This window comes from Rattus norvegicus, chromosome 5 (assembly GCF_021556685.1).
Source record: "Rattus norvegicus strain SHRSP/BbbUtx chromosome 5, alternate assembly SHRSP_T2T, whole genome shotgun sequence".
Taxonomy (NCBI): domain Eukaryota; kingdom Metazoa; phylum Chordata; class Mammalia; order Rodentia; family Muridae; genus Rattus; species Rattus norvegicus.
In genome coordinates this window covers 76,691,283-76,702,743 of record NC_141538.1, presented here as the reverse complement: position 1 = coordinate 76,702,743, position 11,461 = coordinate 76,691,283, and the positions used below count along the sequence as shown (strand labels likewise).

The 11,461-nt window shown below is 43.5% G+C and overlaps 1 protein-coding gene across 1 annotated transcript in view; it reads left to right on the top strand.

The window, feature by feature from the left end:
• Nucleotides 1-29: 29 nt before the first annotated feature.
• Nucleotides 30-11,461, top strand: part of Elp1 (elongator acetyltransferase complex subunit 1) — a 52,446-nt gene continuing 41,014 nt past the window's right edge. Inside the window, 6 exon segments of the mRNA NM_080899.2 lie at nucleotides 30-190; nucleotides 2,437-2,599; nucleotides 3,765-3,917; nucleotides 5,889-5,970; nucleotides 7,016-7,096; nucleotides 9,840-9,925. Of these exon segments, the coding sequence (NP_543175.2) occupies nucleotides 2,450-2,599; nucleotides 3,765-3,917; nucleotides 5,889-5,970; nucleotides 7,016-7,096; nucleotides 9,840-9,925 (552 nt within the window). The 5' untranslated portion in view covers nucleotides 30-190; nucleotides 2,437-2,449.

Genomic DNA, 11,461 nt, shown 5'->3' with positions numbered 1-11,461 from the left:
AGTTAGTGCGTCTCGTGGGTGACACCACGTCTGCGCCGCCTTTCTTGTGCTACCTGGCGGGTTTCGCTCATCGGTGGTTCGTGTCTCTTGTTTCCCGTGTGCTTTGGCGTTTCCCTTCCAAACCCAGTGTACCGTGAGGGTTCGGAGCCGCGCACTGAGGCGAGGGCGCAGTTCCGCTAGGGCGTTGTAGGTGAGCATTCGTCCGTTCCAGTCTGAGCCGCTTTGTGCGGCCTGGTCTTGCGGGCCAGTTCTGCCCTGCTGCAGGGAAGATGCACGCGCCTCTGTGCGCGCGCGGGCGGGGCAGCGTGGACAGCCTCTCTCTTCGAATTTCGGATGTTTTGTGTATACTTTTGCTCCGGATCCAACCTGGGGCGCTGCGGGACACAGCTGCGGGGGATGAGGGTCCTGTTCCCCAATTGCTGGTTTCCTTGCAGAATATAGATAAAACCTCTACCAGCTAATTGGTTAGTTCGTTGTGAAGGTGATAGGTAATAGAGGCCTTTGTGCTGTGCTGCGGATCCTTTCTCGCATTTGGGTCATTTCTGTGGAACAGTGTATCTCTTGCTTTCCTAACTGGTTTGCCTAACCCGGGATTTCTGTGATGGCAGTGATTGTGTAGTCTTTTGTTTCTAGGGCCTAACATTTGGCAAGTTTTGATGTAAGTCACATAACGGATCTTAGGTATTGTGTAAAGGATTCGTTTGTATGTTGAGAACCATGATATATAACCAGCGAATACCTCTATGTGTAAGTGAAAGAAAAAGAGGCGTAGGCAAATTTTAGCTTGTGGAAACAGAGATGACAATGAGTCCCAAGCCAGGATAGGCTGTTATTTGATAAGAGATCAGCAGGTTCTCTGTTTTTCAGGTTGCATTTCATGTGCATGTAAGGGTCAGCTTATGATAATATCAGGAGATAGTGAGTGATAGTGAGTTTAATGTTCAGTTTGGACTTGTTCAGTTACAAGGTATATAGGTTTATCTAATCTTCCCTTTAGTGAGCTATCTAAGCCTGAAGGTAGGGGACCACGGGGAGAAAATGGAGCAGTGGTCAGAATTTTAGGACATGATCAAAGTTGTATGAAAGGACTTTTTGGCACATGTGTGGATGGAGAAAAGTTGAATTCATGGAACCCAGGGAGGTGCAGTAGGAGGTGCCAAAGGAAGGCTATTAGCAGATTATGATCCTACAATCATTTGGAAAATACTCTTTTCCTAACTTGAAAGCACTGAGAAAAATACAGGGCTATGTAACTCCAAAAAGTTAAATGAGTGAGGAGTGTTGGAATGACAATTTAGAGAAGTCAGTGTTCATGCTAAAAGAATTGTGGCATTAGAGAGACTAATGAGCTTGCCTTTTATCATGTGCATGAAGTGGCTTCGGAGGCCAGAAGAGGGCATGGGACTCCCTGGAGCTGGAGTTATAGATGTTTGTTAGCTGCTGTGTAGGTGTTGAGAACTGAACTCAGGGCCTCTGGAAGAGCAGCCAGCACTCATAATAAACCTCTGAGCCATCTTTCCAGACCTGACCCGAGCTATTCTTTTAAAAACTCAGATTGCTTTGCTGTGCTTTATCAGTCAGGGTCCAGTCAGAAAAGTAGAGGCCACACAGTATTTCAGCAGGGTTTATTATGAAGAATTATTTAAACTGCTCTAGGAGGAAGGAAAGGAAAAAGTGAAAAGCAAGTAATTTAGAAGGTAAGCTGAAGGAAGCAGTTCCCACGGGAAAGGAGCAACACTAGGGCAGATGTCGGCATCATCAGGCCCTAACACCTCATAGAAAGGCCCTGTAACACTGGGACTCAGACTCTAGAGTGATGCCCAGAAACTCAGGATGAGGCCTGGGGCTGGACTTCTGTGTCTGAGGATGCAGCGTGCCTGATTAATGCTCCTGCCTCTGGGGTGGCAATGATGAGGCTAGCCCTGGCAGTACCAGAGTCTGGGACCCGGGGTCCCTGTAAAGGTAAAGGCAGATTGCTGGGATGGTAGTCACAGACAGAGAATCAGAAGAAGGGACTCCTCTGAATTTGCTATTACCGTCTATCATTTCTACCCTGATTCTATGGATGCAAGGTAGCACAGATTTTAATGAATAGTCTCCCAAGTTCATGGAGAGGGATGTGGATCATGGTGATTGGATCCTGGCAACCTTGGATCCTAGCATATGCTATGGTTATCATTTGATTATGTCTCCAGATTTAACATGTTGTAAATTAATCTCCAGATTAGTCCTGTGTAAAGCTAGAAGCTTTGGAAAGTGAGAGTGTGGCCGTGTATATGCTGGTATGTTCACATTGAGTTTTACCCTTATTCTAATAACCACTTCTTCCTGAGTCATGCTCAATGTGAGGATGGCCGTTTAGCTCTGTTACAGTAGTCCTTTCTCTTTTAGGAGTTAATGTTTCGTTGAGGGAAGTTTTTATTTTTTACCCCTCAGAAATTGTTTCATCATGAGAAATCTGAAGTTGCATCAGACCCTGGAATTTAGGGACATTCAGGCACCAGGGAAACCTCAGTGTTTCTGTCTGCGAGCTGAACAGGGGACAGTTCTGATTGGCTCAGAACGTGGACTGACAGAAGTAGATCCTGTGAAAAAAGAAGTAAGTCACTGATGAAGTTGCCAGCTCCTGCCTTGTTCGTGCACTTGTTTTCTTCCAAACGTCCTCCTTTAGATCCAAAGTAATTCACATATTCCTGACTAAATTGTTCTCTTTGCTTTGTGTAGATGGCTTGCTAGATAGAACTTAACAATATAGCCAATTTTGACTCTGCTAATTGTGTAATCTAAGTTGGCAAAGCTTTGACCATATATTTTATATGAGTACCTCACATTTCATCCTGTCTGCTGTGAATTTGTATTGTATTAGTGATCAATTACGAATCTACATGAATATTGCCATAGAGCTTTTATGTTTTATTCATTTTGTGGAGCTGTGGTTTGAAATCCCCTTCCTGAGACTTGTAGAGTCTTTCAAGCATGTTTGGGCTTCAAACCCAAACTGGCTAAAATCCCAGTCCTTAGTGCTAGAACTGACCATGGATATTGCTGAAAATTGTAAGATGTTCCCTTGATTATTTTTTGCTATTCATGCTTTTTATTTAGGAGATAGTTTGTCTTTGCACACACTGTAGAAATATAAAGCAACATCATTTAGGGGCTAGACGTGTGTTCAAAGGTAAAACCCCTGAATTTGATTTCCCATTAGAAACAAATGTGAATAAAGGGCACATGCAGTAGCTGTATTTTTATAAGATATTTTTAAACAGGACATACTTGGGTTTGTTTTATTGTTTTTGTTTTGTTTTGTTGTCTTCGTTTTTTGCAACAGGGATTTGTTAGGTATTCTTGTGAGAAGACAATAGAGTTGTAATATTTCTAGAATGAAAGTTTGGGTTTTAATCTAGGGAAAATACTCAGAAAGATTATATGTTAGGAAAGAATCATTAAGGTCTGAAGAGATGGTTTGACGGTTAAGAGTACTGGCTACTCTTAAAGAGAACCCCAGTTCAGTTCCCGCACCCATACCACAGCTTACAACCATCTACAACTCCAGCTTTAGGAAATCCTACACTCTCAACAGGCCTCCAAGGGGACTAGGTACACGCATGGTCCACATACATACATGCAGGCAAGATAACCATACACAAAATAAAAATAAATCATATATAAAAAGAATAACTAGGAATTATTATTTACTTCTTGAACTCCGATGGCTCTTGAATGTAAACACTGATTTGCTTGTGTGTATGTATGTTTTGTGAAAGGTGAAGACTGAAATTTCTTTGGTGGCAGAAGGTTTTCTTCCAGAGGATGGAAGTGGCTGCATTGTGGGTATTCAGGACTTGCTGGATCAAGAATCTGTGTGTGTGGCCACTGCCTCTGGGGACGTCATAGTCTGCAATGTCAGCACACAGCAGGTGGGTGTAAGGCCTGGTCAGGAGGAAGTACCAAGTTCCCTTGGCAGAGCCACATGTTTGTATTGAGGTCTGATTTATAGCCATGGCATTAAAATATTTGCAAGTTAAATTGTTTTGGTGATATTTCAGGAGTTAAAAAACAGTTTAGTCTACTGCATCCATTAATCAGACAGAACGATTGGGACATTACATTTTTAAATTAGAACTTAAACATTCAATAAAAAGTAATCACTTTTGTGTTGTGCTACCTTTTCTGAATTCTTTAATTGGGTTGATATATATATATATATATCAATGTATAATATTAATTCTGATTGGATAATTTTAGAGTAATACAAGCACTACCGTAATACACTGTTAGATACTGGAAGCATATTCTAAGACTTGAGGGGAGTTACGCTGTAGCCTATTGCTTCTTTACTCTAGAATAAGACTGATTTTTCTGGATTTCCAACCTCTCTCTCTCTCTCTCTCTCTCTCTCTGATTATGTGTGTAATGTGAGTGTGGGGGTGGCAGTGCCATGGTAGGTGTGGAGGGCAAAGGACAAGCTGGTGGGAGTCAGTCCTTTCCTCGTATCATGCAGGTTCTGGGGCTGGAACTCAGGTCTTCAGGCTTGTGCAGCAGGCTTTATGCACTCAGCTTTTATTCTTACCTTCCTAATTATGTAATTTCTTGATCCTTTTTTTTTTAAAGATTTATTTACTTTATTTATATGAGTACACTGTAGCTATCTTTAGATGTATCAGAAGAGGGCATCAGATCTCATTACAGATGGTTGTGAGCCACCATGTGCTGGGAATTGAACTCAGGACCTCTGGAAGAGCAGTCAGTGCTCTTAACTGCTGAGCCATCTCTCCAGTCCTCTTGATCCTTTTTAAATACTTCTTCGAAGCTGTGCATGGTGTCTCATGCCACAGTCCTAGCACTTAGAAAACTGAGGCAGGTGGATTGCCATTATTTCAAGGCTAGCTTTGGTACATAGTTCCAGGAAAACGCAAAAGAGCAGAAACAAAACAAAAGCGTCTGTTTCTCCAGTAAGTCTGATGTCTTTAGCACCAGTTGTGTCACAGGAATTGCAGTGTTACTAAAAGTGGGATAATAAATGCAGCTTGTAAATGTAGAGGCTTAGATTATGGCAAGCCCTTCTCTTTGTCTTTCTAGTGCAAACTTTTATTTACTCCTTACTGTGGTCTTGTTAGGGGGCCTGTTGTTTAGAAACGCTTGAGGCTCAGATAGCTTAGGTAGCCCTGTCATGATCAGAGTCCCAGGCGGAGCTTGCCGTCCCAGTCTGTGGTATCCTCACTCCTCAGCATCTCTTTGAACATGCTAGTGAACTTTACTCCTCCTTCACGCTGAGAATTGTCTACATTTGTCACGGATAAGTTAACTACTATTGATCATACTTAAGTTAGAATTTTCCTTCCAAATTGTTTCCTGATTCCTGAGCCAGGCCCAGTCTATTTTATCTCCTTTGAGATCACTCTTTTTTGTGGCTTCTCACTGTAACAAGGCAGAATCCATGTCCTTGCTGCCTGATAAGACCGGTCGCTGTTCTCAAATTCCCTTTGACCTTTGTCCTTCATGCCTGGGTTTGTGTGTTCCTTAGGACCTAGTTGCAGTTAAGCCTTGACGCCTCCATGCTGCTTCATTGATGGTTCTCTCTCCTGGTCCTGCTGAGCTTTGAGGCCGTCACAAAACTCCCCTGGACTCCCCAAACCTCTGCTTGCTCTAAGATGCACTTTATTTCACAGGGACCTTAATAGTAACTAAGCCTTCCATAGAGTCATTGTTTTATGTCCTGCTTACTATGCTTAATTGTGTGTCTAGTGTCTCAGCAATTGTTCCTGAAGGCACGTCTGGTGGATCTTCCACCTTTGTGTGTTTACATTTTGATAGTTTGGTGGAGTCCATAGTAAACCGTTATTGAGAAATTGGTATTCTAAACATCTCTTGATTTTTCTCTGACGCAGCTGGAATGTGTTGGGAATGTGGCCAGTGGTATCTCTGTCATGAGCTGGAGTCCTGATCAAGAACTGCTGCTGCTTGCCACAGGTAAGCTTTTCCCTAGTGCCTAACTGACTTTGTAACACTTGCTCCTAATGTCAAATGGACTTCAGAGTTTCTCAAGTCTTGGAACAGTGACAGCTGATTGTAATGTTAAGGTGATTCTTCTTTTTTTTTTTTTTTTTTTTTGGTTCTTTTTTTCGGAGCTGGGGACCGAACCCAGGGCCTTGCGCTTCCTAGGCAAGCGCTCTACCACTGAGCTGAATCCCCAACCCAAGGTGATTATTCTTAACACTGCCTCTCTCTGTTAGCAAACTGAGTTGTTTGTGTAGCTTTGTGCTCTTTGGGGGTGAGGAGTGGGGTTAGAGAGCTGAGGAATCTGCTGAGTTCAGCAGTCAGTGTGAGCACTGCTTACCTTAACCTACTCTAAAAGTAGGAGTTGCTGAGAGACAGAGAGACACAGAGAGAAAGTGTGAGTGTGTTGCAGTTGAGTTTTAAGCTCTTAAGCCACACTCATGGGCCTATTTCCATCCTGTGAGACACCTTCCCAGAATCTTTCTAGGCCCTGCATGAGCCTCTTGACTTTCCTTGCTCTCAGACTCATTCACTAATTAGGGAGCTCTGTAGTAGCTCCAGGGCCATGGGTGTGGATGTGCAACAGTCAGTGCGCTGTGCAGCTTCAGGGATCCAGCTCGGTCGTCAGGCTTGGGGGCAAGTCAAGCTGTTTTGCCTGTCCAGTAAATACCTTCCTCACAGCTTGTCTCTATGCCTGGTTTTCTTTTCTGGCGAGATGCTTTATTCCAGATGAATTCAGTTTATGTTTATAGAAACGTCTTAGAAAACTAGCAGTTTTTAAAGTAGTAGAGAAGGCCCCGGGGACTTGTATGTGAATTTATGCAGTCGGTAGCTAGGAGTAAGCGCCTGTGACTGGTCTCCTCAGAGCTTGTGGTTCAGAACACTTTGTATGCACGCATCTGCCTACCTGTTCTTCCTGGAATTCCTCATTCTGACTCAGTAGCTTCTGGTTCCTTAGACACTTGGAATGACTAATTTGTTACATGAACAAAAAGATTTTTTCATTTGTTCCCCTAAGCTCAACAGACCCTGATTATGATGACAAGAGACTATGAAGTAATCACAGAGCAGCAGATCCACCAGGATGATTTTGGAGAAGGTAAGCATTGCTCTGAAATACTCTGTGACCTGAAGTTCCTCAGTTTTTCTCATTTTCTTATTCATAACCCTCGTCATCATAAGCCCAAAGAACTTCAGTCCATCCAAGTTCGTAACAGGCATATCACTATTCTCCCTTTGGGTCTGACAGGCAGCTTTTTTGTGTCCTGGGGAGCAGAAACCTATACATGAAGTCTCCTAGGTATCGCTTAACCCTGAGGAACAATTCATACTAGAGTTGGAGGAGAAGAGTCACTCAGGCTAGAATAAGGGGAGCATGCTTGGAGTACAGTTCAGTGGACCACAAGAAAGGAGTGGGGGCAGGTAGAAGGCAGCGTTTCTTTCCTACCAGTTAGATCAGAATCTTCCCGTGGCTTTCAGAGCGCCTTCTTGCTGAGGTCTGGCCACCATCATTTGACCATTGAGGCTGTGAGTGTACTGATGGGGAAGAGAATGGAGATACTTGTTGACTTGTAAGGAGCTCTGGTCACTGGGAGATCATGAGCAGCTGGCCCAATTGAAGAGGTACTGTTAGGGGCAGGTTCTGAACTGTTGCTAGGCCCTGCCTTCATCCCTTCTCACTCTGCTAACTTGGGGACAGCATTTGGATGCTTCAGAGCCAGGTGTGCTGGCCACACCTTTAATTTCTGCACTAGAGAGGCAGAGGCAGGTGAAACTATTGAGTTTGAGGCCATATTGGTCTACATGGTGAGTTCCAGGACAGCCGGCCAGGGCTATTATATAGATCTTGTCACAAACAAAAACAAAAACAAAACAAAACCAAACCAAAAAAAAAAAAAAAAATCTTAGAATTGCCCTCTGACTAAATCTTTGGAAACGTACCAAGGGGTGCTATGCATGGTAGGAACGTGATTGATTATGTTGTTTGTTTTTTCTCTAAGGCACATGTCACAGATTTAATGAGTTAATTTGTGAGTCATGTATAAGAGAACAGCAGGAGTCACTGAAGATTGGAGGTTTCTAGAGCCTGACTTGAGCTGGGTCAAGGTTGGAAGTAGAGGACTCGTCCAAGCCAGTTGTTCCTTACAGACACCCTGGCTCATTCAGGGACCTGGGCATAAGGCAGCATGCCAGGTGCCAGGGCAGGAGTGCAGGATTAAATGGTTTTGATGCAGTCAAATGCTGTGGATATTTTGTTTGTTTATGTCTAGTAAGGCTGCTCTTAGTGACGTGTGTGTGTATGTGTGTTTGTGTGTGTGTGTATGTGTAGAAAGATTACAGACAGGGCATGAGGTTTATAGGTTCCTGTAGGTGAATGTGGACCTAGAAGAGGGAATGAATTCAGGAAGAGTCTGTTGCCCATTTAAGCATGTGAGTACACTTTTTACAGTTAGCTGAGAAACTTGGAATTTACATTTGTGGTTTTCCTCTTATCCATGTATAACATGAGAAATGCCAGCCTAAAGTTTGAAATATAAACTGGCTTTGGCTATGTGGTAGAAGAAGAAAAGAGTTTACTGTGACTCCACCCAGAAGTTCAGGTGATACGAGAAAAAGGTACCAGTAACAGAAGGAAGATGGGGTGCTGGTCTGCCGATGATGAGCTCTTCCATGGATGTGACTCCTGACTGTCAGGGTTCGTCATGTGGAGTACGTACATGCAGGGCATGGGAGTCAGTTGTGTACAGAGAATCTTTGCTATCATGAGAACAAGTGACCTTGTTCACCGAGCAGATATAGATAGTGCTACAAGAGTCTAGGGTTCAGAGTAAGGTCACTCACAGTGTTTAAATTAGAAAAGTGATCTCTGATCCTGACTTTTTCCTAAAAAAATTTTTTTTTAAACCTTGCAGTAAATTAAGGAAAGAAAATCTAAGTTTGTGCTTTCAGTTTGGGAGCGTAGACAAGCTACAGTTTGCAGATCCTTGCTGTGAGCCCGTCACTCACTGTCTGATCTCACTGGGAGACTTTCATTGTTTAACTCTGGTCCTCTACTTCTTGGGGACCTGTCAGAGAAGCTCACAGCTGAGCACAGCAATAGTCAGCAGTCTTCATGTGTGGTGGCAGGGTGTCCTTTGAGGGCCTATCGCATTTAGACATGCTCATGCAAGCAAACCAGAAGTGGCTGTGCTGAGCCATAATTCATTGAATTGTAGGTGGTCTGCTTCAGAGTTAGTGAAGAGGGAAGTCCTAGTCCTGGATGGTGTCCGGCCCATCTTTCTGTTGCCTCTTGTGGACGAATGCTACATCTTACTTCTAGGAGCAGAAAGTCTGTGCTGGTTCTGCATCTTTGCCACTGTATTTTGTATAAGAGAAGTAGTTTCGTTTAGGGCAAACAGCCTAGAGCATAGGAAGCCTGTGTTCTGATTTTAGGCACTGTCACTGTGGAGTTTCAGATAAGTCTACACGAGGAACTACATTTGATGAAATAAAGCTCCTTTCAGCACCAGCAGAAAGCTTAGATGGTTGATTTAAAGTTAAAAATTAGAGTTTCATTCCAGGCTATTGGCTTGAGATATGTGCTTTGTGATTCATGGACACATTTTTTTAACTTCTTCATATTTGGTCAGATTTCTGACTTGTGTCACGCTTTCCAAGGTGAGGGCATTTCCTCTCCTGCTGGACTCACTGCTGTAGGTCATTTGGAGGCTCAGCTTGTAACCTGATGGCTGATGCTCAACTTCCTGAGTTGCTAGTGACTGTCTTCATGAAGAATGAATGAAACTGCTTTGATTTCAGTTCCTTTGCTTATTATATGTCTTCTTGTTCTTGCAAAACCATAGGCAAGTTTATCACCGTTGGATGGGGCAGTAAGGACACGCAGTTCCACGGCTCAGAAGGCAGGCCAATAACCTTTCCGGTGCAAATGGTAAGGCGGGAGGATAGGTGTTCAGTTCTGCCATGTGCTGGAGCACTGCCTGGCCTGTGAGAGACCAGTGGTATCAGTATGTCTTCTGCTGTAATAAAGCGGTAGCTGCTAGGTGCCCTACGGAAATGAGTCACCCACAAGAGATAGTTTTCTTTTCTTCTTATGGACTGCACCCAGTCTCATTTACTGTCCAATAGACTACAGTAACTTTGGCTCATTACTTTCGTTTTTCCTAAAGGCCTGGTCTTGACTTAAAAGTTTATAGTTTTCAGAAATGGGTAGAAGTCCATTGCTTACTCAGAAGCAATACTTATAGGAATGATCTGGTATTAGGCTGTGTTGTTTTGATGCCCTGCTGGTACCTTGCTGGGCTCCGTAAAGTTGTTTCATGCTTTCTTGCTTTCTTGGATGAGCTCTCTCACTAATTAAAACATGTTTGTTAAGAATTTGCATATGCTGCAGTCTGTGTGAGACAGTCTGCAAGATGAGAATCCCACAATAGACTAAAGCACAGATACCGCCAAAGTCCAACGTTGTGAACCAGTGAGTTTTATTGGGTTACTTAAAAGACTGGGTAAGGGGTTACTTAGAGGAGCAGAAATGACTCAGAGACAGCTGCATTACCAAGGCCCACCCCAGTATGCGTGACAGCTCACAAAAGCTGGGAAACCAGGAATATACTGGCTAGCCTGCAGGTAGCTCAACAGGTTGGAGAGTGTCCAATCCTAGTGACTCTGTGTAAACCTCTTCCAGGCAGCCCAGCTGGTTTCTGCTTTTCCCAAGTAGCTGGTCTGATTCAGAATCTTCTTTGTAGCTTGGCTTGTTTGGGACAAGAGACTTTCAGCTTTTACTGCTTATACCACCAGAGAGTGGGGCCTAATGAATCTGGTAATTTTCAGGGACTTCCTGAAGCTATTTTGAGTTTTTATCTTCCTGCTGAAGGAGCTTCCCTGCAAGAGGAAATGTTTCATCTTGGAGGAAACAGTTGCACAACAACCTTTCACTAGGGGGAGTATGTATTGTATATCAAAGGGCAGTGTCTTAGTAAGATACAATATAGTCTAGCTAGCTTAATCTGTGGCAGGGTAGAGCTAGCAGTGTTTTGAAATGGAGCCACCACTGGAATGTGAAGTGTGCTTTGGTGCTCACCTTTCTCCCACCCATAGGCTTGACTGCTTCTGGACTCTGGATTGAGATGCAGGTGGCACTGGAGACCGTTCTTCAGCTAGCACTGCAGAGGGCAGAACTGCGTTATCTGTGCTGCTGTAGCTACTGCTGCTGGCCCTTCTCTACCCACTTTCCCTCGTTTCTCCACTCTGTCCTGTCATGTAGTAGGACTCTGTATATTTAGACAGACGCTTGTTTCCTTGCCATAGATCCCTAACCTATTCCTTGGCTTCTTGTGTTTAATAAGTGTATTTGTAGCATTGCTAATGCCCAAAGAAGAAAGGCTGTGTTTATTTTATTTTTAAGTTATTCTTGATTTCTAGGACTAAGAGCTCTTATAGAAGGGTTCCTGGAGAGTATCTGATACTG